Source organism: Macaca mulatta, chromosome 9, assembly GCF_049350105.2.
Source record: "Macaca mulatta isolate MMU2019108-1 chromosome 9, T2T-MMU8v2.0, whole genome shotgun sequence".
In the NCBI taxonomy this organism is placed as follows: domain Eukaryota; kingdom Metazoa; phylum Chordata; class Mammalia; order Primates; family Cercopithecidae; genus Macaca; species Macaca mulatta.
This window is the reverse complement of record NC_133414.1, coordinates 145,582,758-145,606,485: the sequence shown is the minus strand read 5'-3', so window position 1 is coordinate 145,606,485 and position 23,728 is coordinate 145,582,758. Positions and strand designations below refer to the sequence as shown.

At 46.6% G+C, this 23,728-nt stretch overlaps 1 protein-coding gene across 12 annotated transcripts in view; it reads right to left on the bottom strand.

Annotated features, from left to right (window-relative positions):
* Positions 1–23,728, bottom strand: part of LOC100427702 (scavenger receptor cysteine-rich domain-containing protein SCART1-like) — a 57,317-nt gene that overhangs the window by 20,788 nt on the left and 12,801 nt on the right. For 2 of the 12 annotated variants that reach the window (XM_077947909.1, XM_077947912.1), the window contains 8 exons: positions 23,279–23,596; positions 22,891–23,205; positions 22,499–22,813; positions 21,939–22,007; positions 21,508–21,822; positions 20,677–20,823; positions 19,401–19,556; positions 17,022–18,914 (listed from right to left, as the gene is read on the bottom strand). In XM_077947909.1, the coding sequence (XP_077804035.1) occupies positions 18,793–18,914; positions 19,401–19,556; positions 20,677–20,823; positions 21,508–21,822; positions 21,939–22,007; positions 22,499–22,813; positions 22,891–23,205; positions 23,279–23,596 (1,757 nt within the window). In that variant the 3' untranslated portion in view covers positions 17,022–18,792. Of the gene's footprint in view, positions 1–17,021; positions 18,915–19,003; positions 19,070–19,400; positions 19,557–20,109; positions 20,162–20,676; positions 20,824–21,507; positions 22,008–22,498; positions 22,814–22,890; positions 23,206–23,278; positions 23,597–23,728 lie in introns of those variants that run through there. The other 10 variants (XR_013398464.1, XR_013398467.1, XR_013398465.1 and 7 more) reach the window with 10 other exon arrangements.

Here is a 23,728-nt window from a genome sequence, read left to right as displayed (position 1 = left end):
GGCACTCCCTGGGGGACCCTGTGCTCAGCCTATGGGAAACAAGCTAAGCAAAGAGGCTTCTTCAACTCTGGGGTCAGTGAGACACCCACCAACAATTAAGCGCAGGATGTTCCCTTGGGAGCAGTCTCTGTACTCATCTGTTCTTACACTGCTATAAAAAAATGCCCGAGACTCTGTAATTTATAAGAAAAGAGGTTTCATTGGCTCATGGTTCTGCAGGCTGCACAGAAAGGACAGTGGCGTCTGCTTCTGGGGAGGCCTCAGGAAGCTTCCGGTCATGGTGGAAGGTCAAGGGGGAGCAGGTGCTTCACATGGCAAAACAGGAACAAGAAAGAGGGAAAGATGCCACACTCAACGACCAGATCTCAGGAGGGAGACACCACACCCAACGACCAGATCTCAGGAGGGAGATGCCACACTCAATGACCAGATCTCAGGAGGGAGACACCACACTTTCAACTGACCAGATATCAGGAGGGAGACGCCATACTCAATGACCAGATCTCAGGAGGGAGATGCCACACTCAATGACCAGATCTCAGGAGGGAGATACCAACCACATCTCAGGAGGGAGACGCCACACTCAACAACCACATCTCAGGAGAGAGACACCACACTCAACAACTTACATCTCAGGAGGGAGACACCACACTCAACAACCAGATCTCAGGAGGGAGACGCCGCACTCGACAACTTACATCTCAGGAGGGAGACGCCACACTTTCAACCAACCATATCTCAGGAGGGAGACACCACACCCAACGACCAGATCTCAGGAGGGAGATGCCACACTCAATGACCAGATCTCAGGAGGGAGACACCACACTTTCAACTGACCAGATCTCAGGAGGGAGACGCCACACTCAACGACCAGATCTCAGGAGGGAGACGCCACACTCAATAACTTACATCTCAGGAGGGAGACGCCACACTCAACAACCAGATCTCAGGAGGGAGATGCCACACTCAACAACTTACATCTCAGGAGGGAGACGCCACACTTTCAACTGACCACATCTCAGGAGGGAGACTCCACATTCAATTACCAGATCTCAGAAGGGAGACACCACACTCAATGACCAGATCTCAGGAGGGAGACATCACACTTTCAACTGACCAGATCTCAGGAGGGAGATGCCACACTCAATGACCAGATCTCAGGAGGGAGATGCCACACTCAATGACCAGATCTCAGGAGGGAGACATCACACTTTCAACTGACCAGATCTCAGGAGGGAGATGCCACACTCAATGACCAGATCTCAGGAGGGAGACATCACACTTTCAACTGACCAGATCTCAGGAGGGAGATGCCACACTCAATGACCAGATCTCAGGAGGGAGACACCACACTTTCAACCAACCACATCTCAGGAGGGAGACACCACACTCAACAACCACATCTCAGGAGAGAGACGCCACACTCAACCAACCAGATCTCAGGAGGGAGACACCACACTTTCCATCAACCAGATCTCAGGAGGGAGATGCCACACTTTCAATTGACCAGATCTCAGGAGGGAGACGCCACACTCAATGACCACATCTCAGGAGGGAGATGACACACTCAACTGACCATATCTCAGGAGGGAGATGCCACACTTTCCATCGACCAGATCTCAGGAGGGAGACACCACACTTTCAACTGACCAGATCTAAAGAGGGAGATGCCACACTCAATGACCACATCTCAGGAGGGAGACAACACACTCAACCAACCACATCTCAGGAGGGAGATGTCACACTTTCAACCAACAAGATCTCAGGAGGAAGACGCCACACTTCCCACTGACCAGATCTCAGGAGGGAGAAGCCACATTCAATGACCAGATCTCAGGAGGAAGACACCATCCTCAACGACCAGATCTCAGGAGGGAGATGCCACACTTTCAACTGACCAGATCTCAGGAGGGAGACACCAAACTCAATGACCAGATCTCAGGAGTGAGACACCACACTTTCAACCGACCAGATCTAAGGAGGGAGACGCCACACTTTCAACCGACCAGATATCAGGAGGAAGACGCCACATTCAAACAACCACATGTCAGGAGGGAGACACCACACTCAACCAACCAGATCTCAGGAGGGAGAAGCCACAGCCAATGACCACATCTCAGAAGGGAGATGCCACACTTTGAACTAACCAGATCTTAGGAAGCAGACGCTACACTTTCAACTGACCAGATCTCAGGAGCGAGACACCACACTTTCCATCGACCAGATCTCAGGAGGGAGATGCCACACTTTCCATCAACCAGATCTCAGAAGGGAGATGCCACACTTTTAACTGAACAGGTTTCAGGAGAACTCACTAATTCAATCTTTTCACTTGTTGTATATACTTGTTTCTTTTTCTTCTGAAGTCGATCTTGGAGTTTGTGTCTTTCTAGAAATTTGTCCACTTCATCTAAGTTCTCTGATTTATTGACATACAAATGCTCATAGTATTCCTTTATAATCCTTTCTATGTCTATAAAGTTGGTAGTTATGCTCCCTCTTTCATTTCTGATTTTAGTAATTTGAGTCTTCTCTCTGTCAATATAGCTAAAGGTTTATCAGTTTTGCTGATATTTTTAAAGACCAAGTTTTGATTTTACTGATTTTCTCTATTGTTTTTCTGTTCTCTACTGCTATAACTTTAATTATTTCCTCCTTTTTATTTGCTTTAGGGTTAGTTTGCTCTTCGTTTTTCAATGTCTTAAGGTGGAAAGTCAGATTTTTTAACTTATTTCTTTTTCCCCAATATTTATATTCACAGATACAAATTTCCCTCTGAACATTGCTTAGCTGCAGCTTCTACATTTTGGTAGGTTTCACCTTCATTTTCATTATTCGCAAGATATTTTCTCATTTTCCTTTTAATTTATTTTAAATTCATTGTTTATTTAGAAGTGTGTTAATTTCCAAAACTGTACAACATGAAACAGAAATGGCAAGAATGAAAATCCTTCCCTTGTTCCTAATCTTGGGGGAAGAATTCAGTCTTTCAACATTAGGTATGATGTTAGTTGTGAATTTTTCATAGATACCCATGATCAGGTTGAGGAAGTTTTGATCAGTATTAAAATGAAATAGAAGACATCCAGAATGGAAATAAAGGGGTAAAATTATCTCTAGTCTCACATGAAAGATTCTTGTATGTAGGAAATCATAAGGAAACCACTAAAAAACTATTAAAACCTTATAGCAAGTTTGCAAGATATAAGATCAATATATGTATACAGTAAGTGCTCACTTAACATCAGCAATAGGTTATTGGAAGCTCAACTTTAAGATAAATGATGTACAGCAGGTTCTCAAATACCATTTCATTCAACATCATTTCATTACATCATTAATGAGAAATTTTGTTATATGTCATTTCACTTAGAGTCAGTTTCCAAGAACCTACTGACAACATTAAGTAAGGACTTATTATATTAATTGAGTTTTTATACACTTACAACAAACAACCCAAAAATAAAGTGTAAAAAAATTTCCTTTATAATAGCATGAAAAAGACTAAGAATACTTAGGAATAAATGTAACCAAGGAGGTATAAGCTATGTATACTAAAAACTACAAAATATCATTGAAAAATTAAAGAAGACCTAAGATATCTTTCCATGAACATGGATTAGAAGATTTAATATTGTTGGCCGGGCATGGCAGTTCATGCCGGTAACCCCAACACTTTGGGAGGCTGAGGCAGGTGGATCACTTGAGGTCAGGAGTTCGAGACAAGCCTGACCAACATGGTGAAATCCTATCTCTACTAAAAATACAAAAATTAGCCTGGCTGGGTGACACATGCCTGTAATCCCAACTATATGGGAGGCTGAGGCAGGAGAATTGCTTGAACCCAGGAAGCAGAGGTTGCAGTGAGCCGAGATTGCACCACTGCACTCCAGCCTGGGCAACAGAGCAAGACTTCTGCCTCAAAATCAACAACAACAACAACAAAAATGAAGATTTAATATTGTTAATGTGGCAACACTCTCTAAGTTGATCTAAAGATTGATCACACTCTGGCCGGGTGCTGTGGCTCATGCCTGAAATCTCAGCACTTTGGAAGGCCGAGGTGGGTGGATCACCTGAGGTCAGGAGTTCGAGACCAGCCTGGCCAACATGGTGAAACCCCATCTACTAAAACTAGCCGGGCATGGTGGTGTGCACCTGTAGTCCCAGCTAGTCAAGAGGCTAAGCAGGGAGAGTCGCTTGAACCCAGGAGGCGAAGGTTGCAGCAAGCTGAGATCGCGCCATTGCACTTCAGCCTGGATGACAGAGCAAGACTCCATTAAAAAAAAAAAAAAAAAATTGATCACACTCCCTATCTGAAACCCTGCTGGCTTTGTTGAAATTGACAAACTGACTATAAAATGTATATGGAAACTCAAGAGACCAGGAATACACAAAAACAGTCTTTAAAATAGAACAAAGTGGAAGGGCTCACACTTCAAAATTTCAAAACTTACTACAAAGCTATGAAAACAAAAACTGTGTGACATTGGCATAAGCTAGACATATAGATCAGTAAAATAGAATTGAAAGTACAACAATAAATCCATATAATTATGGCAAATTGATTTTTGGCAATTGAAGGGTGCCAAGACCATTCAATGAGAGGAATAATCTTCTCAACAACTGGTGCTAGGACAACTGCATAGCCACATGCAAAAGAATGAAGTTGGACCCCTATCTCACACCATATACAAGAATTCATTTTAAATGGTCACAGACCCAGCTATAAAAGCTAAAATTGTAAACACTTAGTAAAAACATGGACGTGAATCATCATCACCTTGGGTCTGGTGCTGTTATCTCAGATATGGCACCAAAAGTATAAGCAAGCAAAGAAAAATAGATAAATTGAATTTCAAAATTGAAAACCTTATGTGTCAAAGGACACTACCAAGACATTGAAAAGACAACTTACAGAATGGGAGAAAATATCTGCAAATTGCAATCTGATTGAGACTTGCATCTAGAATTTTTTTAACTCTTAAAATATAGATAACCCAATTAAAAATGGGAAAAGAACCTGAATAGAAGTTTCTCCAAATAAGACCTATGAATAGCCACTAAGAACCTGAAAAGATACTCAACATAATTAGTCATCAGGGAAATTCATACCGAAACCACATGAGCTACCACTTCACACCCACTAGCACAGATATAATAAAAAACAATAGGCAACAACAAGTTTTGATGAGGATGGAGAGAAATCAGACTCTGCTGATGGGAGGGTAAAATGGTGAAACCACTTTGGAAAAGAGGTTGGCAGCTCCCCAACATGTCAAACATAGAGATACCATTTGATCTAACAATTCCACTTCTAGGCACATACCCAAGAGAAATGAAAACATTTGTACACAGCAAATTGTGCATGAACATTCATAGAACCATTATTCATAATAACCAAAATCTGGAAACAACCTGAATTGCCATAAACTAATAAACAGACAAAATGTAGCTTAGCCACACAATGAAACATCATTTCATCATAAAAAAGAATGAAGCTGCCAGGCGCAGTGGCTCAAGCCTGTAATCCCAGCACTTTGGGAGGCCAAGACGGGTGGATCACGAGGTCAGGAGATCGAGACCATCCTGGCTAACATGGTGAAACCCTGTCTACTAAAAAATACAAAAAACTAGCCAGGTGAGGTGGTGGGTGCCTGTAGTTCCAGCTACCTGGGAGGCTGAGGCAGGAGAATGGCATAAACCTGGGAGGCTGAGCTTGCAGTGAGCTGAGATCTGGCCACTGCACTCCAGCCTGGGCGACAGAGTGAGACTCCATCTCAAAAAAAAAAGAATGAAGCTCAGATACATGCTACAACATGAATGAACCTTGAAAATAATATGCTAAGTGAAAAAAGCAGTTACAAAATACTAAATATTATATGATTCCATTTATATGGAATGTTCAGGAATAGACAAGTGTATAGAGACAAAAGGTGGATCAGTGGTTGCTTTGGGCTAGAGAGGATGGAGAGTTGGATCGGTGATGGCTAATGGGTACAAGCTCCTTTATATTGATAAAAATGATCTAAAATTCATGGTAGTTATGGTTGCGACAGTCTGTGAATATACTAAAAACTATCAAATTTTATACTTTAAATGGATGAATTGTATGGTATATTAATTAATTCTCAAAAAAGCTGTTACCAAAAAACAAAATTCAGTGAATTTTTATTTCAGGTCACCCTCATTGTATACTGGACAAGTGCTAGACTGATGTTAGAAACAGTGCTGGTGCTCCTCGTCCTTGAGGGCCTGGGGTCCCACATCTGCCCAGGGCCCATGCACAGTGCCCAGGGGGAAACCCTCCAGAGGCACCTCAGTGCAGCTACAGACCTCACTCAGGATCATCAGCGAGTAATAAAATAATCATCTATAGGCAGTGTGACCTATGCAGGCCACAGGGACTCAGGGAGACTTTGAGGCTGGCAGAGGAAAGAAGCAGCAAGACCACATGGAATGCTGGGAGCCTTCCTAAAAGGCCTCTCCCATCCCAGAAGCTCCCAAAACTATCCTGGGTGGGCCGCAAAGCCCCAGGCTTTGGAGCAGGGTGCCTGTGCCCTACAAGCGGGCACCCAAGATGGCCGAATAGGAACAGCGCCAGCCTCCAGCTTCCAGTGTGAGCAACACAGAAGACAGGAGATTTCTGCATTTGCAACTCAGGTGCAGACTGACACCACACACCTCACACAGCTGGGTACACCTCTGAGATGAAGGTTCCAGAGAAAGAATCAGACAGCAACACTTGCTGTTAAGCAATATTCTATCTTCTGCAGCCTCCATGGTTGATACCCAGGCAACCAGGGTCTGGAGTGAACCTCAAGCAAACTCCAACAGACATGCAGCTGAGGGTCCTGACTATTAGAAGGAAAAATAACAAACAGAAAGGACACCCACACCAAAACCCCATCAGTACATCACCATCATCAAAGACCAAAGGCAGATAAAACCACAAAGATGGGGAAAAAGCAGTGCAGAAAAGCTGGAAATTCAAAAAATCAGAGCACATCTCCCCCTCCAAAGGAATGCAGCTCATCACTGGCAAAGGAACAAAGCTGGACGGAGAATGACTTTGACGAGTTGGGAGAAGAAGGCTTCAGTCCATCAAACTTCTCAGAGCTAGAGGAGGAACTACGTACCCAACACAAAGAAACTAAAAACCTTGAAAAAAGAATGGAAGAATGGATAACTAGAATAATCAATGCAGAAAAGTCCATAAATGAACTGATAGAGATGAAAACCACAACACGAGAACTACGTGACAAATGCACAAGCTTCAGTAACCGACTCGATCAACTGGAAGAAAGAGTATCAGTGATTGAAGATCAAATGAATGAAATGAAGCAAGAAGTGAAGTTTAGAGAAAAAAGAGCAAAAAGAAGTGAACGAAGCCTCCAAGAAATATGGAATTATGTGAAAAGACCAAATCTACGTCTGATTGGTGTGCCTGAAAGTGACAGGGAGAATGGAACCAAGTTGGAAAACACTCTGCAGGATATTATCCAGGGGAACTTCCCCAACCTAGCAAGGCAGGCCAACATTCAAATTCAGGAAACACAGAGAATGCCACAAAGATACTCCTCGAGAAGCGCAACTCCAAGACACATAATTGTCAGATTCACCAAAGTTGAAATGAAGGAAAAAATGTTAAGGGCAGCCAGAGAGAAAGGTCGGGTTACCCACAAAGGGAAGCCCATCAGACTAACAGCAGATCTCTCGGCAGAAACTCTACAAGCCAGAAGAGAGTGGAGGCCAATATTCAACATTCTTAAAGGAAAGAATTTTCAACCCAGAATTTCATATCCAGCCAAACTAACTTTCACAAGTAAAGGAGAAATAAAATCCTTTACAGACAAACAAATGCTGTGAGATTTTGTCACCAGCAGGCCTGCCCTACAAGACATCCTGAAGGAAGCACTAAACACGGAAAGGAACAACTGGTACCAGCCATGGCAAAAACATGCCAAAATGTAAAGACCATCCATGCTAGGAAGAAACTGCATCAACTAGCGAGCAAAATAGCCAACTAATGTCATAATGACAGGATCAAGTTCACATATAACAATATTAACCTTAAATGTAAATGGACTAAATGGTCCAATTAAAAGACCTCCAGACTGGCAAATTGGATAAAGAGTCAAGACCCATCAGTTTGCTGTATTCAGGAGACCCATCTCACATGCAGAGACACATACTGGCTCAAAATAAAGGGATGGAGGAAGATCTACCAAGCAAATGGAAAACAAAAAAAGGCAGGGGTTGCAATCCTCGTCTCTGATAAAACAGACTTTAAACCAACAAAGATCAAAAGAGACTAGGCCATTACATACTGGTAAAGGGAACAATTCAACAAGAAGAGCTAACTATCCTAAATATATATGCACCCAATACAGGAGCACCCAGATTCATAAAGCAAGTCCTTAGAGACTTACAAAGAGACTTAGACTCCCATACAATAATAATGGGAGACTTTAACACCCCACTGTCAACATTAGACAGATAAACGAGACAGAAAGTTAACAAGGATATCCAGGAACTGAACTCAACTCTGCACCAAGCGTACCTAATAGACATCTACAGAACTCTCCGCCCCAAATCAACAGAATATACATTCTTCTCAGCACCACATCACACTTATTCCAAAATTGACCACATGGTTGGAAGTAAGGCACTCCTCAGCAAATATAAAAGTACAGAAATTATAACAAACTGTCTCTTAGACCACAGTGCAATCAAACTAGAACTCAGGACTGAGAAACTCAATCAAAATCACTCAACTACATGGAAACTGAACAACCTGCTCCTGAATGACTACTGGGTACATAGCAAAATGAAGGCAGAAATAAAGATGTTCTTTGAAACCAATGAGAACAAAGATACAACATACCAGAATCTCTGGGACACATTAAAAGCAGTGTGCAGAGGGAAATTTATAGCACTAAATGCCCACAAGAGAAAGCATGAAAGATCTAAAATTGACACCCTAACATCACAGTTAAAAGAACTAGAGCAGCTAGAGCAAACACATTCAAAAGCTAGCAGAAGGCAATAAATAACTAAGATCAGAGCAGAACTGAAGGAGATAGAGACACAAAAAAACTCTTCAAAAAATCAATGAATCCAGGAGCTGGTTTTTTGAAAAGATCAACAAAATTGACAGACTGCTAGCAAGACTAATAAAGAAGAAAAGAGAGAAGAATCAAATAGATGCAATAAAAAATGATAAAGGGGATATCACCACCGACCCCACAGAAATACAAACTACCATCAGCAAATACTATAAACACCTCTGTGCAAATAAACTAGAAAACCTAGAAGAAATGGATAAATTCCTGGACACATACACTCTCCCAAGACTAAACCAGGAAGAAGTTGAATCCCTGAATAGACCAATAGCAGGCTCTGAAATTGAGGCAATAATTAATATCCTACCAACCAAAAAAAGTCCAGGACCAGACGGATTCAAAGCCAAATTCTACCAGAGGTACAAGGAGGAGCTGGTATCATTCCTTCTGAAACTATTCCAATCAGTAGAAAAAGAGGGAATCCTCCCTGACTCATTTTATGAGGCCAACATCATCCTGATACCAAAGCCTGGCAGAAATACAACAAAAAAAGAGAATTTTAGACCAATATCCCTGATGAACATCGATGCAAAAATCCTCAATAAAATACTGGCAAACCGAATCCAGCAGCACATCAAAAAGCTTACCCACCATGATCAAGTGGGCTTCATCCCTGGGATTCAAGGCTGGTTCAACATATGCAAATCAATAAACGTAATCCAGCATATAAACAGAACCAAAGACAAAAACCACATGATTATCTCAATAGATGCAGAAAAGGCCTTTGAAAAAATTCAACAGCCCTTCAAGCTAAAAACTCTCAATAAATTCGGTATTGATGGAACGTATCTCAAAATAATAAGAGCTATTTATGACAAACCCACAGCCAATATCATACTGAATGGGCAAAAACTGGAAGCATTCCCTTTGAAAACTGGCACAAGACAGGGATACCCTCTCTCACCACTTCTGTTCAACATAGTGTTGGAAGTTCTGGCTAAGGCAATCAGGCAAGAGAAAGAAATAAAGCATATTCAGTTAGGAAAAGAAGAAGTCAAATTGTCCCTGTTTGCAGATGACATGATTATATATTTAGAAAACCCCATTGTCTCAGCCCAACATCTCCTTAAACTGATAAGCAACTTCAGCAAAGTCTCAGGATACAAAATCAATGTGCAAAAATTACAATCATTCTTATACACCAGTAACAGACAAACAGAGCCAAATCATGAATGAACTCCCATTCACAATTGCTTCAAAGACAATAAAATACCTAGGAATCCAACGTACAAGGGATGTGAAGGACCTCTTCAAGGAGAACTACAAACCACTGCTCAGTGAAATAAAAGAGGACACAAACATGGAAGAACATACCATGCTCATGGATAGGAATAATCAATATCATGAAAATGGCCATACTGCCCAAGGTAATTTATAGATTCAATGCCATCCCCATTAAGCTACCAATGACTTCCTTCACAGAATTGGAAAAAATTGCTTTAAAGTTCATATGGAACCAAAAAAGACCCTGCATTGCCAAGACAATCCTAAGCCGAAAGAATAAAGCTGGAGGCATCATGCTACCTGACTTCAAACTATACTACAAGGCTACAGTAACCAAAACAGCATGGTACTGGTACCAAAACAGAGATATAGACCAATGGAACAGAACAGAGCCCTCAGAAATAATACCACACACCTACAGCCATCTGATCTCTGACAAAACTGACAAAAACAAGAAATGGGGAAAGGATTCCCTATTTAATAAATGGTGCTGGGAAAATTGGCTAGCCATAAGTAGAAAGCTGAAACTGGATCCTTTCCTTACTCCTTATACAAAAATTAATCCGAGACGGATTAGAGACTTAAATGTTAGACCTAAAACCATAAAAACCCTAGAAGAAAACCTAGGGAATACCATTCAGGACATAGGCATGGGCAAGGACTTCATGTCTAAAACACCAAAAGCAACGGCAACAAAAGCCAAAATTGACAAATGGGATCTAATTAAACTAAAGAGCTTCTGCACAGTGAAAGAAACTACCATCAGAGTGAACAGGCAACCTACAGAACGGGAGAAAAATTTTGCAATCTACTTATCTGACAAAGGGCTAATATCCAGAACCTACAAAGAACTCAAACAAATTTACAAGAAAAAAACAAACAACCCCATCAAAAAGTGGGCAAAGGATATGAACAGATACTTCTCAAAAGAAGGCATTTATACAGCCAACAGACACATGAAAATATGCTCATCATCACTGGCCATCAGAGAAATGCAAATCAAAACCACAATGAGATACCATCTCACACCAGTTAGAATGGCAATCATTAAAAAGTCAGGAAACAACAGGTGCTGGAGAGGATGTGGAGAAATACGAATACTTTTACACTGTTGGTGGGACTGTAAACTAGTTCAACCATTGTGGAAAATAGCGTGGCAATTCCTCAAGGATCTAGAACTAGAAATACCATTTGACCCAGCCATCCCATTACTGGGTATATATCCAAAGTATTATAAATCATGCTGCTATAAAGACACATGCACATGTATGTTTATTGTGGCACTATTCACAATAGCAAAGACTTGGAATCAACCCAAATGTCCATCAGTGACAGACTGGATTAAGAAAATGTGGCAAATATACACCATGGAGTACTATGCAGCCATAAAAAGGGATGAGTTCATGTCCTTTGTAGGGACATGGATGCAGCTGGAAACCATCATTCTCAGCAAGAACAGAAAAACAAATACTGCATGTTCTCACTCATAGGTGGGAACTGAACAATGAGATCACCTGGACACAGGAAGGGGAACATCACACACTGGGGCCTATTGTGGGGAACGGGAGGGGGGAGGGATAGCATTAGGAGATATACCTAATATAAATGATGAGTTAATGGGTGCAGCACACCAACATGGCACATGTATACCTATGTAACAAATCCGCATGTTGTGCACATGTACCCTAGAACTTAAAGTATAATAATAAAAAAAATCATCATCATCATCTATGAACAACAGTAATGCCAGTAAGAAGAATAAAATAATAATCTATGAACAACAGTGATGACAGTAAGGAGAATAAAATAATATAAAATAATAATCTATGAACAACAGTGATGACAGTAAGGAGAATAAAATAATATAAAATAATAATCTATGAACAACAGTGATGACAGTAAGGAGAATAAAATAATATAAAATAATAATCTATGAACAACAGTAATGACAGTAGGGAGAATAAAATAATATAAAATAATCTATGAACAACAGTGATGACAGTAAGGAAAATAAAATAATATAAAATAATCTATTAACAGTAATGACAGTAAGGAGAATAAAATAATAATCTATGAACAACAGTGATGTCAGTAAGGAGAATAAAATAATCATCTATGAACAACAGTGATGACAGTAAGGAGAATAAAATAATCATCTATGAACAACGGTGATGACAGTAAGGAGAATAAAATAATCATCTATGAACAACGGTGATGACAGTAAGGAGAAGGAGGTGAGCCCACTCCTATGGAGCTCACAATGTGCAGAACGTTCTTCGAATCCCTTTAAACCCAACAGCAACCTTCATCCTACTAATAACCCCATTTATAGGTGTGCAAACTGAGGCAGAGGGAGGTCAGGAAAGATGTCCAAGGTCCCACCACTAACAGGCATGAAGGGAAGGCCCCAGAGCCCACTTCTTAAGGCAGGGCCCTTCCCCGCTGAGGTGAGCAGCTGCTGTCATCCCACCCGCCCTTCTCCTTCGGGGCCAGGAGGGGCTGGGGGCCCTAGAGCCACAGCCAGAAAAAGGCTGAACTTTTTTTACTCAGTTGAATAAATAATCAGGCTTTATGCTTTCTTCTACCTGTGAGGTAAGAGGCGGGTCCACCCCAGCTGGGGTCCTGGGGCTGCCCGGGGTGGGGCTCTGGGTGTTAATTGTGTTCACGTGACTGAGCCAAGTTTCAGTCCTTGGGGACCGATATGTTCCCTGTAAAACATTTCCCATCTAACAGTCGCTATGTTAAAAATCCCTGGGATTCCATTTAGTCATGATCGCCAGAGAAAAACGGAATTCAGAACTAGAGAATGAAATGAGATAAAAGTGGACGGTTGTGGCTGGAATTCTTTCTTGTACAAATCAAAATGCGGTAATAGTTTCAACACATTTGACACCATCATAAATCCAGACACATCCAGTAGGCTCACTCCATAGCTCCGGTAGGCGGGAATCAGTCACTCAGGCGCCTTCACGGACCTCTCCTGTATCCCCCGTCCTCCCCGGGTTTGAGGAGCTCGGGGTCCTGCCCTGGGACACATCTGTCTTGCCCTCGGACACTGGCTCTGCCCTTCGCCCAGCACTGCCAGGAGGCCAAAAAACAAGGCAGTGGCCACGGGCTCCCTTCCTGCTGGGCCCCTTTCTGGGCAGTGCTAGTTTTCTCCTCGGAGGCCAGTCGGCCTCCCACCACCCTGGCTGCAGTCCTCACTCCACACTTCAGGGGATGCCAGGGTAGTCTCCTTACACCCTGCCCCACCCTCCTGACAGGCCCTTCACCAAACTCTCTTCAACCCCTCTCTGGGCCTGCCACCTGCCTCCTGCTGGGACTCTTGTGTTTCTGGTCATGAGCTCAAAATAGTAATACATTTTAATTCTTTTTTTTTTTTTTTTTTTTTTTTTGAGACGGAGTCTGGCTCTGTCGTCCAGGCTGGAGTGCAGTGGCCGGATCTCAGCTCACTGCAAGCTCCGCCTCCCGGGTTTACGCCATTCTCCTGCCTCAGCCTCCCGAGTAGCTGGGACTACAGGCGCCCGCCACCTCGCCCGGCTAGTTTTTGTATTTTTTAGTAGAGACGGGGTTTCACCGTGTTAGCCAGGATGGTCTCGATCTCCTGACCTCGTGATTCGCCCATCTCGGCCTCCCAAAGTGCTGGGATTACAGGCTTGAGCCACCGCGCCCGGCCCTTTAATTCATTTTTTAAAAAATACTGAAAATATTAACAGAAGTCACAGTAATGAATGTGTGCAATATAAAGTTGCAGCCCTGAACACAGGCTCTCATCCAGTTTAGCACGATCAGCTATTCCTGCGTATTTTGCGACTATAATTAGTTTCTCGCTTTTGAGGAGGGGTGGCCACAAATCTGCACCACTCGCTGGCCTGTGGCCTGGCAGGGAGACCCAGCCTCCAGCTGCCCTCAGCCCAGGATCCGCTTCCTGGCCTCCTCAGCCGAGCCCCCTGCAAGGCACTCAGGCAGAAACTCACCCTCAGGCCGGACACCAGGATAAACGTCACACAGAGGAGACAGTGAAATGCTTCCAACTACGCAGACCCCAGAAACTGAGGGCAGTGACCTTGTGACTGTGGATTTCTACATGGTCTGTAATATCAATATTGACTTTCTCTTTGACCCAAATTACTTGAATGAATGTTTTTAAGTATCAAGACTGTTCATTGTAGAAGTCATCCTTGTGTTGTCAATTCTAACTGTGTGGACTTGCAGTCAAAGGGCATAAGTAGATTGGGTCTACTTTTGAAACCTGGCTGAGACTTTCCTGTGACCCAGTGCACATCCATCAACAAACGCCGGGGCCCACGCTGACCGGTCTGTGTGAGCTGAACGTGACATGCGTGCTGCACGTGTCATCTCATTCTTTTTCAGTTAAACATGATAATTGAAGCATGATCAGGTTTTTCAAATATCCTATGGATATTTAAAAAGAATGTTAACCCTTGGAGAGGCAAGGATATTGTCTTAGTCCGCGGAGACCCCACACCTTGTAGGGAAGGTGAGAGGGGGCAGGTCGTGTGTGTCCTCGGGGCCTGCTGCGCTCTCTGGCCTGCCTCGTACCATCCTCCTGCCTCTGTGGGCACCCAGCTCCTTCCGGCTCCAGGCTCTGCATGTCTGGTCCCACCTCATCGATAAAGCCTTGGTCTAAAGGTCACAAGAGGACTGAGACAGGGCCCAACTGAAAGTGGTCGCCGGGGCTCTCTCCTCATCTCCCCACTGTAAATCTCCGTACAGCATGTACTATTTGCATCATTGTCTGTCCCTTTTCTGGTGTGTTCATTAATTGTCTTCGACCTCCGTGAGGAGCTCCCTGAGCCCTGCCTTTCCCACCTTGTTTACAGACTGTCAGGGAGCTGGCACTGAGCCGTGCTCAGTGGGCTGTTAAGGCAGCAAACGACCAAACAGACAAGCTCTGCCCATTGTTTCAACCTGGGGGCTGGTGCCATCAGGAACGGGGTACAGAGGGGCTCTGGGTGCTTAGTGTGGCCTGGCTCCCATGCCCACATCCGGGCCTGGCTGAGGCCACCCTGCAGGACTTGATTGAACACTCGCTTCCTGTGTTCCTGTTGTGGGGAGGACCCCTCAGTACCAGGGCCACAGCTGGGAAAGGACCACCCCAGAGGACCTCATGAGAACACTCAAAACTCAAACAACCCAAGAGAGCCTGAGCAAACATTGTGAACAGACACTTCAACAGATGGCAAGTAAGCACGTGAGAAGGTGTTCAGCATCGTTAGTCCTTAGGTAAATGCAAATTAAAACCACGAGGACACAGCACCGTATATCTGCTAGAATGTCAAACATTATCAACCGAGTGCTGGAACCTTGTGGAGGAAGCAGAACACTCAGAGATTACCAGGGGATCTGACATGATGCAGCCACTCCAGAAAGGGTGGAATGTTAAACTTGCACCTACCGCACAGTCGTTCCATTCCTAGGCAGCCGAGAGAAATGAAAGCACATGTCCCTGTAATGACTCGTACATGAATATTTGTGGCAGATTTTTTTGCAATGGCCCGATACTTTAAGCAATGCAAATGTCCATCAACAAGTGAACAGGTGAACAGCACAATGGAGCGCTATTTACCAAGAGGAAGAAATGAACTATGGTTTCTCACCACATGGATGAATCGCAAGTAATTGTGCTGAGCGAAAAAAGCTAGACTCTCATCCCCCAAAACAGAGTACGTGCTATATAATCCATTTACACAAAATTCAAATAGTACGAACAGGGCACAGGAAGGGACAGGGCAGACATTCAAACATAGATGAAAAACGTTGGGGGTGATGGATGCGTCCATTCTCATAGACGCTGAGATCCTTTCAGGGGTGTATGCACATGTCAAAACTTATTGCAATATATTCTTTAAATATGTGAAGTTTATTGTATGCTAATTATACCCCAATAAACCTATTAAAACAAAATCACAACATATCAAAACTCTTGGAATGCAGCTAAAGCCATGCTAAAGGGAAAGTTATAACCTAAAATATATGCATTAAAAAAGAAAAAATGCTGAACATAAACAATCTGAATGTCCATATAAAAAAGCTAGAATAAGCAGAAGTAAATCACAAAGATGAGACCAGAAAGAAATGAATTAGAAGGCAGATGTTCACTAAGAAAAATCAAGACAACCAAAGGCACAAGCTCCACATGCCTTGAAAAGACTAATGAGATGAATAAGCCACCAGCAGCACCGGTCAAGAACAGCAGAGCGCCCAGAGTCCCAGCTGTGCGGGGGGCTGTGAGGGAGGATCGCTAGAGCCCAGGAGTTTGAGTCTGGTCTGGGCAACACGGTGAGACCCTGGTCTCAAAAAAACAAGGGGGTGGGGGGAGAGAAGAGACAAATTGCCACTATCAGGATTGAAAAATGCATATGACTACAGATTTTGTAGACATGTAAGGCTAGTAGAAAGACACTACTAACAAATTTATACCGACAAACTTGAAAATTTAGATTAAATGTACCAATTCATTTTAAAAAGAACTGAACAAAGCAGATCTAATAGGAAATACAGAATCTGAATACTTCAATTATTTATTTTTAAAAATTAAATCTGGGGAAAAAAAACCTTCCTAAAAAGGAAACTCCAAGCCTAGATAGAGAGCTTTACTGGTGAATTCTTCCAAATGTTTAAGAAGAAATAAAACCAATGCTACATAAATAAACTCTTGCAAATTTTTTTTATTATACTTTAAGTTCTGGGATACATGTGCAGAATGTGCAGGTTTGTTACACAGGTCTAGAGGTGCCATGGTGGTTTGCTGCACCCATCAACCCATTAAGTATTTCTCCTAATGCTATCCCTCCCCTAGCCCCCCACCCCCTGACAGGCCCCAGTGTGTGATATTCCCCTCCCTGTGTCCATGTGTTCTCATTGTTCAGTTCCCACTTATGAGTGAGAACATGCAGTGTTTGGTTTTCTGTTCCTGTGTTAGTTTGCTGAGAATGATGGTTTCCAGCTTCATCCATGTCCCTGCAAAGGACATGAACTCATACTTTTTTATGGCTGCATAGTATTCCATGGTGTATATGTGCCACATTTTCTTTATCCTGTCTATCATTGATGGGTCATCAGAATGAACAGGCAACCTACAGAATGGGAGAAAATTTTTGCAATCTATCCATCTGACAAAGGGCTAATGTCCAGAATCTACAAGAAACTTAAACAAATTTACAAGATAAAAGCAAACAACCCCATCAAAAAGTGGGTGAAGGATATGAACAGACACTTCTCAAAAGAAGATGTTTATGCAGCCAACAAACATATGAAAAAAAAGTTCATCATCACTGGTCATTAGAGAAATGCAAATCAAAACCACAATGAGATATTATCTCGTGCCGGTTAGAATGGTGATTATTAAAAAGTCAGCAAACAACAGATGCTGGAGAGGATGTGGATAAATAGGAACACTTTTACATTGTTGGTGGGAGCCTAAATTAGCAAATATTTTTTTAAAGAGAATATACTCCTAACTCTTACGGTACCTGAATAATCCTCGTAGCAAAAATTAAACAGAAATACTACAACAAAAGAAAAAAATCACACATCATTTTCTTTTTTAAACATTGACCCAATGTATTACCAAACTAATTCCTGTGAAATACAAAAATAATATATCATGATAAAGGTAAGTTTGTTTAACCCATGGTTAATGTAACATATGAAAATCAAATCATCTATCATCTTAATAGATACCAAAAAGAATTTCATAAAAGTCAACACTTATTTATGATAAAAAGCAAAACCCTTAACAAATTAGGGATAGACTGGGCTTTCCTTGATCTGATAAATAGCATCTACAAAACCGAACATCAAATATTATATTTAATAGTGAAATTAAATGTGGAACACGTTTGCTCTGAGTCCATGAATGAGATAAGACCCCCATTGGCCACCTCTATTCAACACTGGACTGAAGGGTCCCAGTCCACAAAACAAAGCACAGAAAAAGAGATTAAAGGTACATGGATTGGAAGGAGAAGATAAATCTGAATATTCACGGATGACATGATTACACAAGTAGACATCTAAAAGATACTTTGGATTCAATTAAGAAGAGATTTTAAGAAAAAAAGAGGAATGTTCTGGCGTGAGGAGCTCTGCAACGCACTGCTGGGTGCAGAAGATGAAGACGGCACCACGTGTCTCTAAACCACAAACGTAACCACTGATTTCTATACATATTTGCATTTGCTGTAATGTGTGAGAAATCTGAAGGTTACCCAGCACAACCGTCCACAGCAGATGGCCCTCGAAGGGGATGGGGGTTAGAGCCAGGCAGGGCCTGGAAAGACTGGATTTTATACGGATGTGGAGGACATTGCAAGAGAAAGGCATCCAAGACGTTCTCACGAAATCCACTACAACTGTACAAGAGAATGAAGAGCTGTGATTTCGACAGCCAGCTGGTGGATCTCCTCCTCAGGGTGCTTTACAATGTCATCCCCTCCAGCGGAAATGCAGCCTCGTCATATCCCTGAGAAACGGGTCTGTTGGTTCCTCCCTCCACACGTGTAGACTGTCCCTCCAGGAGGTTAGACGCCTCCCCTGAAACTGGCGCAGGAGACACCGCATGACCAAATCGGCACATGTACAAGTTGTCCCCAAAGCACATTTGGCAAGCCCATAAGATAGGGACGCACAAACATGTCAACCGGAAAGCACCTGGCAACGTTCAAGGCATCTTGACACTGAAGCACCTCAAGCACCTGCAACAGCAGCGCAGTTCCCACAGGTGAGGAAACAGGCTGAGCAAGCTGCAGCATAGGCCCCTGCCAGACCCACGGCTCCCGGCGCACCCAACAGCCCTCTTCTCCCACCCCAGGGCAGGCCTCTCCGATGGGGACTCCAGCCACTGACTCTGCCCTCATTAGTGTGGCCCTGCTCTCCCCTGCCCACGGGTCCCCTCGCATCCATGAACCCTGTGGACAGCCCTTCTGAAGCCAGGCTCCTGTGGTCAGAGTCCCTTTCCACTGCATCCTGCGGTCAGCATCCATAGCCCGCCCCAGAGCTCACCCCTGAGCTGGAGCACAAACCCACCTGCTGTTTCTGTGTCCCCCTTCACCACACCTGCGTCCTCCTCATCCTGGGGCATGGCCTCGGCCTCCATGATTTCCTCGTACAGTCCTGCTAGCGGCATTTCCCCAATGACATCATAGATCGCTTCTTCAGGAGATGCCTCAGATCTTCCCAGACCTGAAGCAAGGTGAACATGGTCACACGCAGGCCCTCAGTGTGGACGTGGCCACAGGCAAGGGAGGGCAGCGACTCCAGGCGGGAACCCCACCCAGGCAGCAGAAAGGCAGGACGCTGTTGGCTAGGATGGGGGGGCCACAGGAACACAGCCAGACCCCCAGTGCCCTCCCATCCCTGGCCACTGTCCCTTGTCAGTCAACCACATGATGCTTCCCGGTGAGCCCCAGTGTGCTGCCTGGGGGAACCTTCTAGGGTTCAGCTCAGTCTTGAGGGCTGGAGGCTGAGGCAGATGTCTGCCACTCTCTCTGGCCAATAAAATGAGCCCTAAGTGGCCAGGCACGGTGGCTCAAGCCTGTAATCCTAGCACTTTGGGAGGCCGAGACGGGCGGATCACGAGGTCAGGAGATCGAGACCATCCTGGCCAACACGGTGAAACCCCGTTTCTACTAAAAAATACAAAAAACTAGCCGGGCGCGGTGGCGGGCGCCTGTAGTCCCAGCTACTCGGGAGGCTGAGGCCGGAGAATGGCGTGAACCTGGGAGGCGGAGCTTACAGTGAGCGGAGATCCGGCCACTGCACTCCAGCCTGGGCGGCAGAGCGAGACTCTGTCTCAAAAACAAAAAAAGAAAAAAAAGCCCTAAGTGAGACCAGCCTGCAGGCTGAAACAACTGCCTTAGATGCGGACCCACCATGTTGACTTCTGACCAACTCGAGTTCCGGGAAGGCCTCTAAGATTTCTATTTTATCTACTGTTCCTTGCATAAGAGCATGCATTTACCGTAAATCCTGCCCTTAAGCAATTGTCCTGCACGTCCCCTTCCCCTGGGGTATAAAACTTCTAGTTGTGAGGGATGATCATATGGGCATCCACCGTCTCAGCTAAAGGCCGTCCAAGGCACGGACATCGCTTGTCCTCATAAGTCCCTTTTAAGCGTTTCTTCCTAAGAAACTGGATTTGTCTCTCTTTCTTCAGCTTCCCTGGACTGTGGGGGTAGCTCTGCACAGGCCTGACCTATGGAGCATCCCACCTGCCCGGACCCCAACGCCAGGTTGGAGCTGTGAGCTGCTCCTGCTCCCACACACACACCAGCTGATGGGATCAGGGTGGGGTCACGCTTACCCCTCTGCATGGCTTGTGTGACTCGAGGCAGAATCAGAAAGGCCATGAGGCCCAGAAGGAGAAGACCAAGAAGGGCTCCCAGGATGACACTGACCACCCAGAGTGTCCGGAAGGGCGCTGCAGGCAGTGGGGAGCCTGGGCCAGGCTCTGAGGAAGGAGAGGTCTTGAGCCAGCAGAGTGGCCAGCGGGGACCTGCACACCCTCCGCAGGACAGGGTGGCTCCAAGGGCCCAGCCACACCCCTCCCTCATGGGGGACCTGCGAGTTGGAAGTGCTGGGGGGGCATCTGCTGCTTTCAGCTGCGCAGAGCACCCCAGAATGACTAGTGTCCACTGGGGGGGTCTGCTTTCCAGGGACAGCCCCCTTCCTTGGTAAAACATGGCCCCCAAGCAGATGCCAGGGCAAGTCACAAGAGGTGACCAGAGCACAGAGAATGGGGGCGGCTCAGGGAAAGTTACCCACTGCTGCTATTTGTGCTAAGGTCATCGCTGTGGTTAACTGTTTGTTTGCTGCAAAGAGAATGAGGTGCAGGCTTTGGGAACAACTGAACCTGCCAACACCCAGGTGACACATACCCGAAATGGACAAGGATTGGAATAAACAAAAGGGACTTCCCAAAAAAGATTGGGGGAAACCCCAGGGGGTGCATGTCCCAAACAGGCCTCCACAGCAAATCAGCTTATCCCAGAAAAATCCCAGGGTGGAAACCAGCCCGCTAAAGCCTGGGCGTGCTCTCCTGCCCACCGAAGCGACGGAAGCAACACTCAAGACCGACCCCATCCCAGCGGCCTCTGCCGGCCTCATGACCCGTTTCCCAACGCCCCCCACTCACCCAAGCAGCGCACGCCCGCGTCCTCCTTGTGCGCGCAGTCTCCGCGTCCCCACCGCTCCGCAGGGCAGCCCCGCAGGGACGCCTCGCTGCCCCGGCACCCCACCTCGTCCAGCCACACGGGTCCGGAGCCAGGGCCAAAGGCGGCGGCCCCCAGGGCGGCGACGGCCCCACCACAGCCCAGCTGGCGGCAGACGACCTCCGCGTCCGCCAGGTCCCAGCCGTCGTCACACACGGTGCCCCAGGAGCCCGCGTGCCAGAGCTCCACGCGCCCGGAGCAGCGGTCCTCGCCCCCGCGCACGCGCAGCGCGCCCTCCTCTGGAACGGGGGCTGCGGTCACTGCGGGGGCTGGACCGGGATGGGAAGGAGGACAGGGACAAGGACAGAGGGGTACCTGGGCAGCCGAGCGAGGAGGGACAAGGACAGGGGGGTACCTGGGCAGCCGAGCGAGGAGGAGCAGTTGAGGGGCTCCCCAGGGTCCTCAGGAACTTCTCCTGCCTTTTCTGCACAGGAAATGGGGACCCGTTTCTGTATTTGCAAGCTCAGCAGCTAAATTATGTAAAATATTTTTCGTTTCCTTTTTCCCTCTGTCTCCCCAACACACCAATTTCTGCTAAAGAGAGAACCCTCTGTTTAAGCAAGAGATCTCCACATGGGATTACAGATTCCACAAACTGTGCTGGAGTCTTTTCCAAGGGGGACGTCTCCCTGTGGGACGTCCTCAGACCATACCGGGAAGTGCAGGGGTCCTGCTTCCCTCACTGAGGAGATCACCGGGTCTGGGAAGACTCCAGATGTTCCCCACCCAGCCCAGAGCCTCAGCGCAGGGACCCCCACCTTTGACTGGACCAGCACAGGGCAGACTCATCCAGAATAAGGAAAAGGGAAACTGACATTTCATCTCCCAGGAAAGGGCCCAGGCAGACACAGTGTGGGGCCCCTCAGAGGCCCCTCTCCACCACCACTCCCCCCCCACACAGGCCCACCCACTCACCTGTGCACAGGACCCACGCTTCCTCTCCACTGGAGCATGAATGCTGGTCCCAGGGGGCTGATGGGCACTGCCACAGGGACCGGTCATGCCTGTCCCTGCACTGGATGGAACCCACCCAGAGAAACTCAGGAGCAGACCAGCTTCCTCTCCTGGCCTGCAGCTGCCCGTGGGACCCACAGCCCAGCTGCCTACACAGGACCTCAAGGGAGGCCGCACTCAGGGTCCGGCAGACGCCACCCCAGGTCCCATTGTAGAAAATTTCCAGCCGCCCTGCGCATGGCTGCCTGTGGTCCTGAAGCCTCAGATCCGTGAACTCTGCAGAGAGAGAGGCCAGTCAACAAGGCCCAGCTCGGAGTGCGGGTGGGGGCGACAAGGTGGAAGCGCTGCAGGACCTGAGCAGAAGACACTGGCGTCCTCCTTGTGGCTGCAGTCGTGCTGGCCCCAGCCCGCCGACGGGCACTGCCACAGCGCAGACTCGTGGCCCTGGCAGCCCAGCTCATCCAGCCAGATGCGCCCTGCCCCGGCTCCGAAGTGTGCGGCCCCCAGGGCGCTCAGGGCGCGGCCACAGCCCAGCTGCCTGCAGACCACGTGCGCGTCCTGCAGGTCCCAGGCGTCGTCACACACGGTGCCCCACGCACCCCCGTGCAGCACCTCCACGCGCCCCGCACAGCGCCCCGGCCCCGCGGCCAGCCGCACCCCGAGGCTCCCTGTGGAGAGACAGAGTCAGGGCGCCCAGGACCCCGCGGCGACGGGCCATGGGGGATGCGGTTCTGCCCTCACCAGAGCACACCACGCCGGCGTCCCGCGAGGTTCCCGCGGGCTCCTGCAGGGTCGCGGACACGTTGCACTGAGTCAGGCGGGTCTCGGTGCCCAGACAGCGCGCACGGCTCAGCGACACCTGGACGGACCCGCGGCTGGGGGCAGGTGCGTCATAGGCTTGTTCGGCCGCTCCGCACCCGAGCTGCCGGCACACCACGTCCGCGCCGCGCAGGTCCCAGGCATCGTCCAGGACGCGGCCCCACACGCCCTCCAGGGAGACCTCCACGCGGCCATCACAGCGGCTCTGTCCTTCCCTCAGCCGCACGGCGTGGGGCAGACCTGGGGATGGGGACGCACAGGGGACCCAGGGTGTCAGCGGGAGGGACCCGGAACCACCCCACAGCAGGGCCCCTCCCTCTCCGCCCCCTCTGTCCATGCCTCTCACCCACCCTCCTCCTCCACCGTCCTGGC